This window comes from Gymnogyps californianus, chromosome 7, assembly GCF_018139145.2.
Source record: "Gymnogyps californianus isolate 813 chromosome 7, ASM1813914v2, whole genome shotgun sequence".
In the NCBI taxonomy this organism is placed as follows: domain Eukaryota; kingdom Metazoa; phylum Chordata; class Aves; order Accipitriformes; family Cathartidae; genus Gymnogyps; species Gymnogyps californianus.
The window spans coordinates 9,506,163-9,526,747 of record NC_059477.1 but is presented as its reverse complement, the minus strand read 5'-3'; the positions used below and the strand labels follow the sequence as shown (position 1 = coordinate 9,526,747).

At 35.0% G+C, this 20,585-nt stretch overlaps 1 protein-coding gene across 1 annotated transcript in view; it reads right to left on the bottom strand.

Annotated features, from left to right (window-relative positions):
• Nucleotides 1-409: 409 nt before the first annotated feature.
• The window catches only part of GLS (glutaminase), a 42,757-nt gene continuing 22,581 nt past the window's right edge, over nucleotides 410-20,585 (bottom strand). Inside the window, exons 7-15 of the mRNA XM_050899468.1 lie at nucleotides 17,045-17,103; nucleotides 9,373-9,405; nucleotides 9,042-9,100; nucleotides 7,816-7,882; nucleotides 7,215-7,265; nucleotides 4,606-4,782; nucleotides 3,348-3,479; nucleotides 1,534-1,626; nucleotides 410-696 (exon numbers count right to left, since the gene is read on the bottom strand). Coding sequence (XP_050755425.1) covers nucleotides 550-696; nucleotides 1,534-1,626; nucleotides 3,348-3,479; nucleotides 4,606-4,782; nucleotides 7,215-7,265; nucleotides 7,816-7,882; nucleotides 9,042-9,100; nucleotides 9,373-9,405; nucleotides 17,045-17,103 — 818 coding nt within the window. The 3' untranslated portion in view covers nucleotides 410-549. The remainder of the gene's footprint in view (nucleotides 697-1,533; nucleotides 1,627-3,347; nucleotides 3,480-4,605; nucleotides 4,783-7,214; nucleotides 7,266-7,815; nucleotides 7,883-9,041; nucleotides 9,101-9,372; nucleotides 9,406-17,044; nucleotides 17,104-20,585) is intronic.

The window sequence follows — 20,585 nt, the reverse complement described above, 5'->3', positions numbered from 1 at the left end:
TCAAAGCAATTTGAAAGCTCATATTAAAAAAAAGGATATGGTAATAACATGACTCAGAACCTATCTCCACTTAATATACAATTATTTAGAGATTCATGAATTTGCCTTATTTTGCTGACACTATTTTACTTTATATTTTAATTAAAATTCTTCTATCTTTACATGCTGACCCTGATCAGAGGACACATCCTAAGTTCTTGCTGAGCTCTAAAGTGAGTTTTACTTAAAATTCTCAGACAAAACCAAAAATAAAGATATACACAGAAGTGGTATATCTTTGAAAACATTCAGATTTACCTTTTTCTTTTTTTTAAAGTAAATGTGTTTTAAGTAACTACAAAAGTCAGTTAACAGTTTTGAGTTTTGTTGTTTGCATGTGCCTCCCCCCCCCCCCCCCAACTTTGACAGTCTTTTTGGTATAGCATACAGAATTTACACAAAATATATATAAATGAAACACCAGGCAAACAATATTCAAATCAAAGTTAAATCTAGAGATGCTTGAGGGTTTTTAAAATGAAGAATTTAATGAAACTAGAACCCATTCGTTTAGTTTTGCTCTCCCCGACCTTCCATTCTATACACTACGGTTCTGGAGATGTCCTCGTTTGATTCAGGTGACACTTTTTTCCATACTGTTTCTTTTAAAGCAAGTTCTTGCTGGAGATTCTCATAGTCCATTGGTCCAAAGGAATGCTAGTTGTTCAAGCAACATACATTATTTATTAGTGTATTTGAAGGAAAAAAATCCCTACCTGCAGTCAATGCTAACAGACTCAAGTTTTTCACCTCTTCACATAAACTGTCATTTTCTCTTTTCCAGTTACAAAAAATTGAAATTCCAAATTGGGTATTTTTTTAGACGTATACATGCAAATAGAAGCACTTTAAAAATCATTCTACTGTACCTTCTCCTATTGAAATCTTCATGCCTTAGTTAAAACATTAATGATAATAAAAGCAAAGAGGTTTTCCTTATCTCAAGCACCCTCGCACTTTTATCTTTTGCACATGTAGCTGGAGTGGATTCAGTTCATTCCCACAGATTGCTTATACTGCTTCCTTAGTAACAGGCACTTGTCTACAGCACTATAAGGCCTGAATTCACTGCCTGTGCAACTCTTAGCAAGTCATATGGTCTCAGAGATACCACTGTGAAAAAATGCTAAACATACATCTCATGCACTGCAGCACAGAACAGAAAGGCTAAGTCCACCAGCTGGCCAAATCTTTAATAAAGGCAACCAGTACAGTAAAACTCTGCAACTTTTATCAGACACCATACACTTAGTCTAGCAAGGGAGATGAACTGCATGAAATGGAGTTACAAATCTAGTATGAAATTCTACTATACAAAACCCTGTGATAGTGTGGTCCACACAAGTAAGTGTCCACTAATAACGTAAACTAACTAGTTGATCTGAAAGCTTTGATGCAATACATGTCATTGAGCAGTTTTGCATTTAGAGAAGAACTTTCCATATTCTTCTGATGTCTACAAGCAATACTCACTAAACACACATATTAACTTACCCGCTGATCACCACCTTCTCTGCGAGGATCAAGCTTTTTTGCAAAGTGTCTCAAATTATCGTAGTTATGGAAATTGCACAAAGAAACCAGATCCTGCAAATATGTAGAGAACATACATTATTATTCACATATGATAATCAAATGCATATGAGATTATAATAATACTACCACTTATGTTTTACATCATATCCTAGTAACTTAAACCAGTAATAAGAGAAGCTTATTTAAGAAATCAATACCAATGTCTGTAAGGCCCTTTGAACATAATACAATGATATGATTAAGTTCTAATAACACCTTTGAACTCCTTTTTAAAGAAGTACAAAACAAGTAGCAATTTGCAAAATATCTATTTAATATATTTCTACTCCAGCTGTATGAAACACTTCAGGAACAGGAAGAATAGTCTGGGCTAGTCTAGCACACAAAACTTCAATCAAAAGGATGAAACAAGAAAAGGTGTGACATAATGGATTTTAATTCAGTTTGAATTACAACATGAAAGGTTATAATTACAGAACTTTGCTATGCTGTTGTATTTTTAAAAGTGAATGTAACATTCATGTTACTTGTATGCCATGATCATCTATCAGGTTTTAGGTCTCATAACACAGAATAAATGCAGTAATCCTTCACCTACCTGTTGTTCTATGATTTTATATTTAAATTACCAAGACTATTTTATATGAAACTTTAAAGTATTTCAACTAGAATTAGTAACTTCTTAGTACTCTTAATTTGCAGCTGTACAGATGTTAGATAAATAGAAGTATGAGAAGTTTTAACTGCTGCTCATCAACAGGAACTAAACCCTTCCATACTGTAAATCCCATGCTGTTGTCGATAAGCTAAGCGAAGACTAGTCATACAAGCATTCACCCTAGGAACTGAAGTCCATCCACACTAGTATCACTGCAGCTTAACTGTCATCACTACTTTTAAAAAAGGGGGGGAAGAAAGAAGAGCCTAGTTATGCCTTCAACTTCCAAAGCATTACCAATAATCTTACATTTCCTATGAAGCTCTAGAGAGCCTTCTAGTCTCTTTTTTGAGACTTTTTTCCTCCCATTTATAATTAATCGGTATTACAAGGTAGTTTTAGGGAGAAAACAAAAAAGGAAGACTTTTTTTACATTCTCCTCTTCTACAAAACATCTTTATTAATCATTACAAAGTACTCTACAAAATCTCTCCCGCTTCTAATGCTGCTATCAATAGCCCTTTCGAAAGCAAGAAACAAAGCTAGGAAGAGCCTGCCCAACAACTGGGTCTGATCGATAACGACATGTTTTATGTCAGCTTATTTACAAAATTGGTTTAAAAAAATACATCCGAACAGTAATATTTCATTAGAATCTCTTTCTTTTATTGTAATGAAATAAGAATTGCATTTCCAATGTTTTGAAAATTGTTTAGTTTATGACTGGAGAGGAAAAGAAGTCTATAAATAGAGCTCTACAGCTTCTAACGCAGTATACAAGAGACCAGCTCTTTCACTACTTCATGAAGCGTTCCTTTTCAAAGCTTTTCCACAATAAATTTCTCCACACTAAGTTTTCCACAATAAGTTTCTGGCATCATATTTTCTTAATGCTCACTGCATTAAAGTGTTATTTATTACTAAAATGCAAGTGTCTCTTCTTGGACTTTCACCCTTGGATCAGGTGAAACTTGCTATGTATGGAAGAGTAATGAATCACTATTTAATTCACTTAGATCTCAGCTATACTAACTGAAGCTCAGTAAACATCAACTGCAAAAGAAAAAAAAAACCAAAAAAATAAAAAAACCCCACTAAAGGCAATGGTGCTTACATGACAAAAGTGAATTCCTTTAACGCTGTTGCCCATCTTGTCCAAAGGAGGCGACCAGCACATCAAGCCCATGACATTAGGAACAACCAGAAGAATCCCACCAGCAACTCCAGATTTTGCAGGAAGACCAACCTATAGAATAATTAGAGAATTACTGTCCTCCGCAAACATTCTTCACTATTGTAACACAATGCATTAGCATTTTACTGAAGATTATTATGCAGCATTTATAAAATGTAGATCTGGAAAGCACTGTAAGCTGGGAAAGCATTATTACTTCTCTCTTTTTAGACAGACAATAACCTGAAGCACAGTTTGTGGCAATCCAAGGTACGCGATCATAAAGTTATTTGCTGTCAGTAACACAGAGAGTCAGTAATACAGTGGAAAAGATAATTTAAATCTGTTATAAAAAAGCAATTATGACTAAGCAGTAGCACACAAGTGTATCTGTCATGAACAGTTTGCAACAAGGTAGTAGTACAAAGCTATATACATAAAAAAAATCTTGACCAGAAAAGGTAAAAAACAAAAACCCAAGAAAACACAAGAGTCTGTACGTATTTACAATCTGGATAAAGGTATTGCTTTTTTCCAACAGGAACTAACACAGCACATATCCTCATAGCTCTGTAAGCAATAACGTTTAGGTCATGCAAAGTATCATAATCAACTTTACGTGTATGCAATAAGGAAAAACTAAAAATGCTCAAAACAAAATGCTGAAAACACAAATAAGATGCAGTACATCTTGAAATACTCACATGTAAGAAACATACTGCTGGAAAATAGAAGCATGGTACATATGCTGTGTATGACAGCCACTTTTACAACACATGAGGACAATTCATGAGCCTGAGTTAGTGAAGAAAAAGCTACTGTCTGCAAAGGCTTTCTGCTATCCTTTACTCTCATATAGCAGGATTTCTTCTGTTATGCTGTTTCCAGTTACATCTGCAACATGACCTGTTTCTCTCATGAGCAGCCTTTCTTAAGGGACAGTATTTATGTTTCAACACGAAAATGATTCCCAAACGTGAAGTGGCAGAGAATAGTAAGTGCTGTAAGGTATGTTGTACTAGTAGTGCCATGAATCCTAGGTGAGATTTTCCCACATGCTGTGTTCAATTTCTAAACAATTCATGTAACACCCTTCTCTTCTCCCCCAGAAGCAAGCAAGCAAGCCCTGGAACATGGAAAACAATAGCACAGATTAATCTTCCTGGTCAGCTATAATTAATATCTGAAAACTACTTACATGGAAGGCAAACTGCCCTGAAAAGTCATACATGCCACAGGAATGCATTAAACTCAAGGTATTCCGGACTGCTTCAGGACTCAGTACTCTTTCACCAGTGATTGGGCAAAAGCCACCATTAGCCAGAGTTGCTGCCATCACACTTGCTGATTCACATGTTACTTCTATTGAGCAAAGCTTATGAAAAAGAAATAGAGATTATAAGAACTGATACTTCTAGCACAGTAAGGCCAATTATAGTAGGATCAACAATATGTCTCTATAGAAATAACATCTCATAAAATAACCTGTAGCATACATCCATTACAGATGACGCTAGTAGCATCAATTAATATGGTCTGAATCTTCCTACTATAAAGATCCCAGCGACAGTGTTTGTAAGCCCTCTTAATAGTTTGGGACAGTATTTTTCATGGGTTAGTGTCTCTGCTTGACTCCTCCCCCCACCCCCCTTATGTTCCTTTGAGAGGAAGAGGTCTGGAAAACAATCTCAGTATTTTTGCATCTGCTTAAATGGCAAAGCCACAGAATGACTGTTTTTTTCAATTTGAGTTTGTTTTGTGTGGGGGGTTTTTTTAAGCCTTAGAAGACCCCACACATTATTAAAAGTACATTTTAACGCTACAAACTCTAGCACATGCAAGTCTTAACGCCAGCACTTCCTGCTGATGCAGCCTTATTTCACCTTTCTCTCATATATACTTTATGATATATTAATGATACGACCACATGATAGTTTCTCCCAGGATCCCTGCTTCAGTACAGACTATACATACTTTGGTGACACATCAGGAAATGTGATATGATGCCATCACCTGATGCTGCCTCATTTCTGCAGAAACCAAAAGATAAGCTGGTTTCAACCTGAAGCTGAAATGCTACTCTGAAAAGTAAACAAACTAGTGCTTGTATTCTTGCTTTTGCCAAACAGTCATTACATGATACTTCATGAAGTTACCTAAGCCAAGTTTGCATGAGTAGTTACTACCTGGAATTCTTATTTTCCGGGTGCCAAACTCAATACATCCTAGTCCAATCAACTGGAGTTGCAAATCAAGAGATTGTCAGAGACGCATCTAAAATGGCAACTGTGTTTTAAACATATGAAGTATTACATAATATCACCTACTTTGAAAAAAGTGTTTCTAGGTTCTCAGTTTAAGCACCTGCATTTTGTACCTTGGTTCTCTAAAATGAGATTAATCCATCCTCACTTTAGAGAGATAATAGGAAAATAAGCTTATTCCTGTTCAGAAAGTTCCCAATTACAAAAGGGAGGAAGGAGCATTTCAGAAAACCCAAAGAAAAGAAATAACTAGCCTTTTAAGTAGAATCTGAGTGTTGAAAATTAAGTGTTGTACAGTGAGAAGAAAAGAAAACAGAATTGCCGCTCGTGTATGAGCTGCCCTTTTTCTGAGTACGGAGTGAAAAGGGGATTTTGCAAGGGGGGGAAAAAAAAAAAAAAGAATGACACATAGTCATGAAATTAGAGATCATAATGCACGAAAATGAGGCCAAATTAAAATACATCAGAAAAGTTAGTTTTGGCATTTCTTAACTTATGAATAGCTTTGCACTCAGAAGCATATCAGGACTTGAGGCAGTGGGATAGGAAGCATTTAAAAAGCATGTTTAAACAGTAAATTCAAATAAATTATCAGGTTTTTTCTGTAATAACAGAAGTTCAGAGTAGACTATTAGCTTGTACCTAGTTTCCAACTCAACAAGAGGTCAACTAAGGCTAATCACATATACCTTACTTCATAAACAGTCATTCGATCTAAAGATTAGAGCAGGTGCATCCCAATACAAAAAAAACTCAGATAAAATTTGTCTTTAAAAAAATATTATTTATAATTTGCATAAGTAAGAGCAAGTCTCATGAATCAAAAACAGATTCATTTTGAGAAGTAAACTTTGGATTTTTTTTTTAAACTATCCCAGATGGACTGAATCAGTAACACAACTTGAACTGCCTCTTGAGAACTATATGCAGCAGAGCTGAGTTGCGAATGTTTTAACATCAGGAAACCCTTACTGCGGAAATACCTCACACTTGCCAAGTTCTCATTTTGTGACAGTTGCAAAACTTGCTGAAAGTGAAAAAGAAAAAAAAAAATGGAGGAGGGGAGAATATATGTGACTAGATTCTTTGTTTTACTCATAAGCACCGAATCAAACAAAAAGGAGATATTCATATTTCATTTATAACACTACCCTTGAGCTTACAATACAGCATGCATATACTATTTTAGTTACATATGGAGTTTAAAAGTACTTCACAGTACAATAAAGAGCAGCAACCAAAAGAAGCAGAAATATTTTGTCAAAACTCACTGAAGTAATACAAGACATTTTAAGCTTCTAACTACTAGTGTTTCAAAGACTATTGCTAGTTTGCATTAGCAATAAAGGCACCTAAGTACATCACCTAAACAAAAGCAAATCTGGATACATCAAATGTACATCATTCATTTCCAGAGTTTAACAGAAGCTGACAAGTTTAACTATGAGCCATTAAAGCCTTCATATCTATGAACAAATCAGCTTCTACTGCTTACAATAGTAATTCTAAGTCTATAATGAGTCTCAATTTTGAAGTCAGTTACCTGAAAATAGAAGTCTAGTATAGCAACCATATCCGTGCCTTCAGGAAAGCACTAAGAAAAATAAAGAGAGTCTTTAGGTAAAATTTTTTTTTTTTTAAATATCGCTTTTAGAGAGACATGAATTAAGCTATATTCTTGTCAGCATATTAAGCATTAGGCAGATTTTAAATTAAATATTTACTTAAATGTAACAAGTAGAAATATTAAATCACATCAGACTTAAAAATAACACAGTGCAGTGAAGTGAATAAGCTGGGTATTAAAATATTTTTCAGTACAGCTTTCAACACCTTTAAGTCAGCAAACTGCAAAATGCATCCAGGAGTTTTATAAAGTCATCTGTACAGCACAGATTATGCATTTTATGATAAATAAAACAAATTATCATGGCTATGATACAGAAAAAAGATTACAGGTGTTCTATTAGAATGGCATAAGTATCACACTTTCTAAATGACAGCATTTTGAGTAACAGTATGAACACTTACACAGTATTAGAATAGTTTATGTCATACTGTACATTAAATAAATTTAAAATCTTCACAGACTGAAAAAACCCCACCAAACAGTCTTCAAAATACAACAAACAAAAGAGATCAACCTTTTTTTCTTTCAAGTAATAGCCGATCGCAAAGTTTCTATCTCCACTCTCTCTTTCGGACTGGAACCTTAAAATAAATAAATAAATTAAAAAAAAAAACCAAACCACACACCAACACGTCAAACTTTCAAAAAAATGCTGAACTTCAGAGACGCATAACGTAATTCAATAAAACTGCATGTAAAGGATACATTACTTCTGAACACAAACATTCTACTAACAGGACAGAGGTTGCCATAGAAGCTCATCCCAGTACACCCAGTTGGAGTGAATTAGCTTTGACATCCGAATATACACAGTACCGGTTACCTACACATACATAAGCTGACTTGGACATAATGCAAGAAAGTGTAAGGTCCTACTCTTGGAAGCGTTTCTAAAAAGGCCATAGTGGAATGAAATATCCCACAACCAGCCACAGTGAAAGGGTCATTCCCTGACAACACCGACCAAACTAGAGAGCAGCCTGAGGATCAAGTTGCAGGTCAGGTAACGACCAGACTGATGGCTGCACTGTTCATCCTGATGATTAAGTTAAGGATGAAACCTAAAGGAGGAATCTGTATGATACAAGGGTAGGTAATTCTCTCCTGTCTCGTTCCTTCCACGGTAAAGACTTTTACGTTAACAAAGCTCAGGAAAAACTCTAGTTAGCTCATTCTGCTTCTCTACCCATGCATGCCAACTAGCAACCTGAAAGCAACTCTGCTATATGGAATCTTTATGATTTTCCCAGTGCTGCCTCAAAAAGGTCTCAAGAATTTTGGAATGCTGTACATTGAGTTAATGAGGGGAACTGTTTTAGAAAAGAATTTAAGTATGCAAAATAAAAAAGCATAAAGAGTCCCAATCGTATAAAGTATGCTTTCTAAACATTTGATACGCCACCATCAATGTGCAGAGTTTAATTTTTAACATGAATGCCAGGAAGATAAGAGTTGCACTTACAGCCCTCTGCCATAGCACCAACAGAGCACCAAGACAGAATAATGAAATTTGAAAGACTTTTGTTAACCAACACTTTTATGTGAGGTTTAGCCACACTGATGTCAGAGACATGCACAACTTTAGTTCTTGTAAATTTTAAGCCAAAGACACCCTCTAATATTAGGGATGAAATGATGGTTTCAATGAAAATAACTAAACTTTGCCATAAGCTCAATATGCCAACTATCAGTTGAGGCATCTTCCACCTAACTTCATTAACTAAATAAAAGAATACTTACGTAGCATTACTGAATCCAACATACTCATTACCAGCCATTTTATTCATGAATTGCATCACCTGTTAGAGACAGAGAGGAGGGGGGGAAAAGCATGCTAACATTTTCAGACATTAAAAAGCTGTAACTGATGAACTTTCAATCCAGCCTTACCCTAAATCTTGTAACACAATTTTACCAATGCAATCCAAATCACTAAATGTTTAAACAACCAAGTACAGATAAAAAGACAAAACATTTGAAATTACTCAAATTTCACTTGCAATTCCCTTGCCATCTTGAGACTTTTACCACTGAATTTAGTTAAAAAAGGAATGTTATAACATTAACTTACGTAGTCAAATTTTTCTGCATTATTTGCTCCTTGCTGCAAGAAAAGAAAAAATAATTTACAAAAATTGTTAACATAAGAAAGAACTTAGTTCACTTAACAGTATTAGGATTTTTAATGCATATAACTAAGGTATGAGGCTAATTAAGAATAAGGTACTACAATCATTTCATATATTAATGAAAAAATTAAAGTGTTAGATAAGTAAATCTTTAATTATTATTTAAATTAAATAATCCTGTAAAAGTCTTATCAAACACCTGTATGTTGGAAATGAATTTAAACTGAAAAAGGTATGCTTTATTTTAAGTGCTCTCTATTCAACTTTACGTGTTTAGCGTAAGTAAATGTAGTAGTTAAAGCAAAAAATACAAAAGTAACTACAATCAGGATAATTATAATGAAAACACTAACTTTTTATAGATTAGTAACTCAAAGGTATTCTTATATTACCAACAGAGCTGAGCGTAGGAAAGTTCAGGCTACTGAAGTTAAAATATTTCCACAGCTAGCGCCCATACTAAGAATTTAGATTGAAGACTTAAAATAAAGTGTTACCCCTTGCTATGAAAATAATTGCATTTAATCAAAAATATCTGATTTGATTAATATCTGATTCATGTCCTACCTATTAAATATTAAACAGAAAAATAGAATTTCACATCAGAGAGTACATCATTGTGCTAACAGTGTAAGGAAAAATCTAAATCCAACTTAATAAGGATGCTAGTGAAACTTAATTCTTAGGGTTGGTTGGTTTGGTTTTTTGGGGAGGACAAGGGGTGTTATTTGGGGGCTTCTGCCCCCCGCCCCCCCGTTTAAGAATATTCTCAAATTTAATAGCTGCCAGTTAAAGATGTATTAATTCTTTACAGGTCTCTGACAGGCGACCTTTCACAAATTCCTAGAGCAAGACATTGAAAGAGGGGTGGGAGGTAAAAAATATCGCATGGTCTACTGGGGGGATTTTTTAATTTTTTGAAGTAGCCAAGTAGAATTTTTTGAGGCAGTTTAAAAAACAATGGCATCACATACACAAGTGGAAACAATGTATCTAGAGAAGATGTTTTTATAAATAATTTTAGTATCAAAGATACTCTATTTAGATAACAAAACTCTGTTTAACATATCTCAAACAATTCAAGACACTACTTGCACTGTGTTTAGTATGGGAACAGGGAAGGAAGTGGAAAAAACTGAAGCTTTATATCAACCAGTATTTTACTTAATGAAATGCGTAAAGCCAGCCTCATTTCCTACTCTGTATGTGGATTAGGGTGTTGCAGATAATCTTTGAAGCCCTTGCATCAGCTCATCTACAAGAGGATGTGCAGTCATACATATACGATCACTAGCTGAAAGGAACACCACGCTGTTTTGTCAAAATTACGCGCCAGTGGTTACCTTATGCTTAAAGGCTAATAACCTTACTCTTAAAGGCAATAATCTCTAGCTAATTTGCAATAAGATAAAAAAATTCATGATACATTTCATCAAAATGTTCCTGTATAATATACCAGAACACAAGTCTTAAAAATTTAACTCCAAATCTGTTCAATGAAAAATAATTAAAAGAAGAAATTACCAACTTCATTGAACTGTTGCAGTTGTCAAAATATTCCATAGATCCTAATGCTGTAAAATATGTAACAACATTTAAACCACAAAAACCTTTTCAACCTTTCAAATGCACAATGAACATCTTTTTCTGGGAAAGTGGGTCAGCATTAGTTATGGGATGCTGCATTGATAATTGTATGGTTAGACATGTATAATAAATTGAAACAAGTTGTTTTGTTAAAAAAAGAAAGAGGGAGAAAGGGATCATGCTTTCTGCAAAAATATAAATACATAATACTTCACTCTTTTTTTTTGTCCAGTTGAAAAAAAATTCCTAGTCCAACAAAAACCTGGCTTTACTAGCAGCTTAGAAAATCGGTGGGCAAAAGACTCAATGCAAACTTCTTCCACATCAACTTGTTATAAAAAAGGTTTCTTTTTAAAATTTACATCTAATCTCATATTTTGGGAAGAAAATCTTCTGTATACTAACTCAGATGATGCATTTTTAGTCCTTGATGTTCCACACACTTGTATAGGTACTTTAAATCAAACACAAAAGCATTGTTACTGAAATTAGACTGCTCGTATACCTAAAATATTTGCCTACATAATCATATGACCAAGACCTCAGTAGGGATAACTAAAACAGAAAACTTTGCTTTCATACACATGATGACTAAAAAGCCCAACATATTAGTTTCCCTCTTTCAGCAGCTGACAGACGTATGCTGCTCCTCCTAGAAAGCTGAAGAGACACAGAGGCAACACACATTCTAGGATTAAAATTCAATTGCAAATATAAAAACCTAACATTCAGAATACTGAGCAATTTTTCCATAATAATTTAAACAAATATAAGAGACAAGAAAACTTCCGTTCTTGCACAAGTGCTTCTTATTTTTAGCTTGATTGTGTAAGCCTATCAGGTTGGGGGCACTGCAACAATATTTCTTAAAAAGCATTTTTATTTAAGTTTCGATGCAATTCATCTGTCTAGAACACCAAAGGAAACGTTCCATGCACTAACTCCACAAACAGTACATTTACTGGAACATATGTTCATATACACACTTACTGTATACATGCTTGTGTGTATATACATATGAAAAAACACTTCTAAATGAATACAAAATGAAACTGAAAATGTTAAGATTGAAGCAGTTTGATAGGCAGAAAATTCAAACTTGCAGAAGACAGCTCAATACAATTTTGTAAACACTTAAAACCACAATGGACACTATGGCTGTCAATCGTAAATTTGAATTTTTTGACTGTGTCAGGTTTTAGTGATCTTCCCTTTTTTTTTTTTTTAAAAACAAAAAACAAGGTACTTTCATTATCTGTATTTCTACTAGAAAAATATAAGTAGTTGCATAGGTTCCATGCCTACGTGTACACAGGAAAGAAGAGACCCATGGATACTTACCAGAGCTTGCAACAACAAAATTAGGCAATATTTATTAGATAAGTAGTTAATATTAGCCACTTTTCATTGATCAACATTCAGTGTTTATACAATTAGACCACATAAGCTCTTACCATGTGTCTCTTGTTAAAATAATTTTTCAATTTTGAATCTAAGCCAAGCTAATAAAAACATCTGGATCATGAGAAGTTTATAATCTTCTAATAACAGAAGATTATTTAAAAATTAATTTCTGCGATTTTTTTAAGCCAAATTTATAACCTAACACTATACTGTGATGAAAGCATCCAGGGGGAAAAAAAAAAATCATAACAGTATGTCAGAGTGCAAGAAAACATTTTTTTTACATTTGTGCATTTTACATTAACTTAACTATTAATGTCTTTATTTTAGTTTTCTGTACTTACACATGTTTTTAATTTTATTTGTTAATCTGGGCCTGTTCTGTGAGAACTGGTGTCTTGACTGCTTAGCGTGCCATTTTCAGCTCTGAAATACTTGAGAGCACACTGTCACAGACAGAATTTGACCCACTAAGACCAATACTATTACTATTTCAAATACATGTAAGAATTACTTTTGTGTCCTTCAAGTATTAAATACTTGCATATGTGACCACTGAATACATGTCATTTCAAATATCACTACTACATATTCTGTGTCAAATAACATCCAATATATTTGAGTTATAATAAAAAGCAAGTGCAGAATAACATGAACATACGTTCTATCCAAAATTAGTTACTACAAGAAAATTAATAACCCAGGAAGAGAGGAAACTTCACCAAAATAAAGACAAGTATCTGGCAGAGAAGATCACAATGCCAACACATGTTTTAAAGTGGTATGTACGTACTTTTACACATCAGCCTATCAGGAAGGATAACTGGAGTGGGCAGCATAGAGCAATTACGCTAAATCGTACTATTTATTGTAACTATATTGTCAAATAAACCCAATTAACCATGCATTTTCCCACCCCTCAAGTACTAGACCATAACTGTATAGGTTTCCTAATAACTGTATCCTGACAGCAAACAGACACTTGGCACAGCTGGACAGGTTTTTCCATCACTCTTTGCCTCATTTATTTTATGACATCAGCATATTTAGAAAGCTCTTAAGTATATCGGATACGCCTCTTTATGTTTTATACAAAAAAGAAAAGCTTTCATTGAATTAAGTTTTTTCAGGGTCAGTAAGATCAGCATTTTCATTTTCTTGTACACCAAATTTTTTGCAAGGACTATGAATATTGCTATGCCCCTCCAACATGTCTAAATGTTTCCCCACATTAATTCATCACCATAGAATACCTCCCTTCACCGAGCATTCAAGGCTATCGTCACTCTCTGTGTAAGATTCTGCACGTGGTTGTCAGCACCTAGAGGATTTATATACACTGTATTTGCCTAAACCTTTGCTGTTATACTAGGAAAGCTTTTATCTACCGATGGAATCTTGACGCATACAATAAAAATTACTTAAGATTAATCCCTTGTCCTCTGGTGATTCCTTCCACAGCCATCTACCACCTTCTACATATTTCGCTCTGAACCCTTCCTCTTCATCTCATTTGCACCTCTAACGCGCTACCCTCCCCAGTCAGTAAAGATATGTGGAAGTGGGCAATTGCTGATGCAACCACTGATAATCCTGGAGTTGACAAGCTTTGAGAATTGAGTTTAAGGTTTAAGAAAAAACAACAGATCAAAGCATTAAAATCTATCCATACTACAGGTAATAAAGACTTTTCCCAGTCAATGTCATGTACAAAAAGCTGCGTGGTTACAGAGCACTGAATCTGTACTAAATCTGTACAGGAGCTGAATCTCCTCCTTTCAAGCACCTGTATTTCCTTGGAGACGTGGAAGAATTTACCATTTTATCTAATACCACTTTACCACAAACTCCTGCAATTGCCGCTACAATTTTCTTTTGATAAGAATTATTTGAAAATTGTTATAACTATGTAATTTATATAACTAGTAATAAAGGTAAATGGCTGTACAATTACAAACAAGGGAAAAGGTCCTTAGGGTTTTTTGAAAGTTTTATTTCATTAAAACTGGCCCACAGGATGTCCTTTTACTAAAGCATTTTTATTGTAGATATATGCTTTAAATTGCTGGAACAGTCTGTGAAGTGTAATGCAAGTACAGTTAGAACAGAGCCATGAGTTAAGGCACCAAAACATAAATACATCTTAGTTCCAAGCACGTGACAGTAGGAGAATCATTTCAGCTGGTAAAAATACGACACAGTCATGCCTAAGTAAGCCAAACAAATGTACAACTTAACATGCACATACGCTTTATTATTTATTATTACGAATAGCAAGGACTAAACATAACATTACAGTTTAGGTCTATGCTCTGTTCCAAGGTGCGTATACCAAATTCTTAAGGCAGTCAAAACTGGTTATGTGATGCTAAGAACCCTTTTTTCCCTAAAATGTTAACATATTACATATTCTGACAAAAAGATTACTCCAAGCATCATCTCTTATCCACAAGTAACCGTAATTTGTGTCAGATTCTAAGGGCAGTTGTGTGCAAGATCATGCAAACTAACAGCTGCTAAATTCAGTACAATGTATGTAAATTTTGAAAGACTTCTTATATCAATTTCTCAGAGAGAGATAAAATAATGAATATCAAAGGAGGTCAAAGCATTCTTAACGCTGAAATACAGCAACAATCTCTCCATAGCTATCAACATGCTATCATTAGATAAATCTGTCATACATGGTGAATTCGACCATGTGTAATAATCCCTTCATTTTCTTGGACTCTAGGAGCCATACTCAGTCTTCAAGATACGCAAGTAACACCTTAAATAAACAGAATGAATGCAGAGGAACTGAGGGCAAAACATGGGTTAATGAAGCCACCTTTTCCAGAAAAAAATTAAGTCTTAGATTAGATCAAATATAAATGTGAATTATTTAAATCACTGAATAGTTAGTAGGAATACTGTTAAGTTGCAGATTGTAAAGAAGTTATTTCACAAAAAATACAACTATTAAGTAACTTTGTACCTGTGACCCTCTATGTAATTTTCTTCAGAATATGTTTAGTTTGGTTAGTTATTCAAATGATAAATGGTATCTTAGTGGAAGCAGTACATAAAATAATCTACATTTTAATCACACTGAAAACAAATAATGGCGTGTGATAAGTAAGATATGCGTCCATAGACGTGCAGTTACCACATGCAAAAATGTTAGTGCAATGCAACACTCTTCAGAAGAACATTACAGTAAAAAAAAAAAAATTAAAAAAACCACCCAGCAAAAACAATCCCCCAACCTTCTAACAAATATCACAATTGCATGCAGTAAACAAATCCATGTTGTCTATTCAGAAGTACACCATTTATCAAGAACTACGTGCCTTCTGCAAGAGGCACATGCTTGTGTTTTGCCTTATGACCCGTAGGGCATGTTGTAGTAGGACTAACATTTTGACATTTCAGACAAATGTGTTAAGTCAGATTTTAAAATTCACTATTATCCAAGTGAATTTCAATGCTCAGTCAACCTTTAAAAAATATTAAATGTGAATAAATTTACCTGTCATACTTAAGGCCATTTTCTTTCACCTACAGCTATTAAAGATAAATGTCTTTAAGCAGGAGTTCTTACACCTTCTTTAAATATAAAATAACAGAAAATCATGATCTAAGTAATTTTAAAATCAACAATTTGGAAATAGGAGGTAGGAAACACACTGTAGCTAACGGACTTTGAAACATAACCAAGAAAAAGGCTGTAAACAAGATTTTTAGACCTCTGAAGTAACAGTATTAAGTTTTCTACTTCAAAACTCCAAGGGACTGACATGTTCCCCACAATTCTAAGCAGGTACCCTTAGGGGGGGGAAGGGGGGAAAAAAAAAAAAAAGTTTTTTGTAGCAGTGTCTACCAAAAAAAGGCAGAAAAATACAAGTAAAGTATCTGGCAAACATTAGCATTACATTAGCATTTATAACTTCAAGAGATATATCCAGCTATTCTAAGGAAAAATAAAACAAGTCTCAAGATCATGGACTAAAGATATTAAGTCATTATTCAGCTATGGTTTACTCAGCGAAATATGGGTAACTTTCCAAACACATTTATTTAAGAAAGCACATTTAACATCCCAACAGAAGTTAAACATAATTTAGTTGTACAGTATGTTAATAGCGGACAAATTCAGTATTAAGACTGACGTGCGAATATAGCTGCATTGCTCTTGTACAAATTATAGTATCTTCCATTTCTTCTGCACAGCAAGAAATACTCTTGTAACTTAATGCTATATAAGAGCATTAGACATTCAGAAACATATTTCTGAGTGCTACAAAGTATATTCCTGAGGACATACTCTTAGCATTTAACAAGCATGAGGCAATTCTCTCAAGAGAATATAAAGTGTTGTGCAGTTAAAGAAGGAAACGAAACTAAAAACGGTAAGGAAAAAGAGAGTCTTTCAGCTGCACTGTTACTTTTTAAAAACTGCTAGTCTAATACTGCATTTGTTTGGAAGTGTTACTATTTCCAAAACATCAGAGCTTGTCTACCTGCTAATGAGTAAACTGCCATCAGATATTGCACACATAAAAACAGTTCAGAATCTGTACAAGATACTTTTTCTACATTCTGTTAAAATACTCTGAGAGACACTAAAAATGAACTTTTTACCTTGATTAAAGACGTGATCACAATTGCTCCAGCATTCACCATAGGGTTATGAGGCCTGTCTGTGAAATAAAGTTTTCAATTACAAATATATCCCAAGACACATTTGTCAAACAAAACCAGTCAAGTGTTTAAGTGAAAAGTGATAAATATGAATGTGTGACTTAAAGCTATGATTATGGAACATAATCCTAAATTAAAAACTGTAATCTGTAATTCAACATTATATATATTTTTTTGTAATTCTGAGCAAAGTATTTTACAGCTTAGAACACACTTAGCCTAATGCTACTTAACAGTCCAGTAAATTAATCGGTTTGGCATCATTTCTTTTCTTGAAAATTTTGAATCCTCTCCAGTGTTCCAATATTTGATCAATGCAACATTTGCAAGTGGAACAACCCCAAAAGGACTTTCCAATTTTTCCTCCAAGTTACCAAGTCTCAGTGATTTTAAAAGTGTTCAAACAGGTCCTTTAAAAAAAAAAAATTAAAAAAATAATTCCAGTTCTTGAATTTCCTTATTGCTGTACATGAATACAAAATTCTGACTCTTTTTAAGACTCAGAGGTTTCTATTGGCAGCTTCTAAAATACAAATAATTTACTGATCCTCACTAGAATTTAACTTTATAGTTGACTTGCATACACCTGCTACACCTAAGTTTTTCTTTTTATCACTAATCTCCATATATTAACAGTATTTTTGCATTCCCAGTCATTCTTGGCTGCTCATGTGAATGAATCACTTTTTTTTTTTCTTTCTTCTTCCTTTTCCAAAAAGCCTTCCTTATCAGCTGTCTTACTTCTCCCAAATACAAGTTTTCATTCATCAACATCTACCTCCTACAATTATCTTTTTTTTTTTAACTAACATTTTTGCTGTGCTTTTTAGCTAGGATGTTGATTTTTGAGGGTTCTGATATCTGAAAACCTCAACCAATTTTCAATACATTAATATTGTGACAGGTTTGAATTCTTCTTTTTATTTGCTGTTACTTTGTTTATCTTCAAATTTGAAAGAATATTCACTTAAACACACAAAGTGTCCACTATTTTTATATATAATACGCATACTAAAAGAAACTTGAGATGATTGCTTTCTGGAGATTAGTCTGATATTCACAGTATACACACACACATATTTTCCCATGAAAATTACACTGGTCATGGTCAATGGCACTTAGCCATCTATGACTATCAGAATCTCCAAAACCTAATCTTCTCAAGTTCCTTTTAGTATTTTTCAGAAAGTCAATATTAAAAGGAACTTCAAAAAAAAAAAATCAAGTTATTCTATTAGTGAAAAGGCAAGACCAATACCTTCTGTCCAAAAAAGTGAAGCTCCCCTAAAATACAAACTTAATGTCTATGTACTATTTTTAAAGTTGTGCCATTCCGTGTGTCTCTGAAACAGACTCACAAATTGTTCTGATTTCATCTGATTGTACTTAAGATCCACCTATATCGAACGTGCTGTTCTACTCGTGTTAATAACGCAAGCAACTTGGGTCAAATATATTTGACTTTTGATTAAAACCAGATTCTGATGTGGCATTTCCACAGCATCCTAAATCTGTCTCTCCTTAGTGACCAAAAACCTGAACACCAGTCAAAGATCTTACAAGTTAAACAACTAATCACAGACTGCTGGTCAGAAGGGATGTCTGGAGGTCATCTCCTCCACCCTCCCACTCAAAGCAAGGCTATTGCCAAGGTTACATCAGGTCAGTCATGCCTTTATCTAGCCGAGTCTTGAAAACCTCCAAACATGGCAAATCCTCTACCTCTCTAGCAATCCTGTTCCTCCTAGAGGACGTCTACCCTAACATCCAACCTGCACCAAGCCACAGTGTGGGGCCACTGGCCCTTGTTATATCGTCTGCCACTACCAAGAAGAGTTACACAAATCTCCATCTTTGCAATTGCTCTTCAAGAGTTTTAAGTGGCTCCCAGGGGAGCCCCTAACCTACCCTTTCAACTGCTCCTTGGGAGTTATGTGCCCTGGACCCCAGAGCACTTTGGCAGCCCTCCACTGGAGCCCTCTCTAGTTTTTCAATATTCTCCTTGAACTGGGGATCCTAACTCCGGACACACAGTCCAACACAGCACTGGCCTCATGCATAATCAGACCACACTGTCATCTCCGTTTCTTGCTCCAGCTATGCTTCTCTTTTTTACAGCTTCCCCTCGTCAATATCAGGTATCATTCCAGTCCATAAACACGTGTCCTGGTTTCGGCTGGGACAGAGTTAACTCTCTTCTTAGTAGCTGGTGCAGTGCTGGGTTTTGGATTTAGTGTGAGAATAATGCTGATAGCACACTGATGTTTTAGTTGTTGCTAAGGAGCGCTTATCTTAAGCCAAGGATTTTCCAGTCTCCCATGCTCTGCCAGCAAGCAGGTGTGCAAGAAGCTGGGAGGGAGCACAGCCGGGGCAGCTGACCTGAACTAGCCAAAGGGGTATTCCATACCATGGAACATCATGCCCAGTATATAAACGGGGGGGAGTTGGCCAGGAGGCGCGGATTGCGGCTCTGGCATCGGTCAGCGGGTGGTGAGCAATTGCATTGTGCATCACTGGGTTGGTTTTTTTTTCTCCCCCCCCTTCCTTTTTTTTGTTATATTCCTTTTCATTACTATTATTATTATATTTCATTATTATTATTATTGTTAGTATTATATTTTACTTTAGTTATTAAACTGTTCTTATCTCAACCCACGAGTTTTACTTTTTTCCCCCTCTTTCCTCCTCCTCACCCCACTGGGAGGGGAGAGGGGGAAGCGGCTGCGTGGTACTTAGCTGCTGACTGGGGTTAAACCACGACAACACGTTAACAACTTAATCATATACAGCCCATTCTAAAAGTATTTTTATAAAAAAGTTTTGCTCTTGATTCTTCTGCACATCTCTATGGTTTCATTCTGCCACACAGTGTAAAGCAAAAAAAAAATTCCCAAACCCCACATCACATGTATATTTGAATAAAAAGGATGTATAATGTTTATTTAGCATTCAGCAACTCAAAAGCTTATCAATGTGCTAAGTCCACACGCAGAATATACACTCAGAAACTCTACCGCATCTCATTTCCTTAAAGATGTCACCACTTACCTTCAATGTCACAAGGCATTCTTGGTTACCTTTTCCTCTACTCTGGAGATTCCTGTCTCTCACTGCTTAACATCTCAAACTACATGTACCCGTTCTGGCCACTTTACAACCAAGACTCCTCCATGTGCTGCCCTCACAGGAAGAATGGCAAGAACCTCCTGACGAAATGAAACATGGACTTTCCTGAATGTGCTTCTGAAATGAAGTTTTGTTTTGTTCCCCTCTTGACGAGTCAGCAAGGAACAATCATTGTGGGACCCTTAACAGCTAAGGGGAGGTACAGCAGTCTGGCTTACCACACAGTAACAAAATCTCTTCTTTGAGGGTCTCTCCTACTGCTGCCTAACACCAGCACATCACAGAGCTGAGTAGGACACCTTCCATTAATCCACTGCTGTCTCTTCTAAGCAGAATAAACCCTGTCAGGGTATCC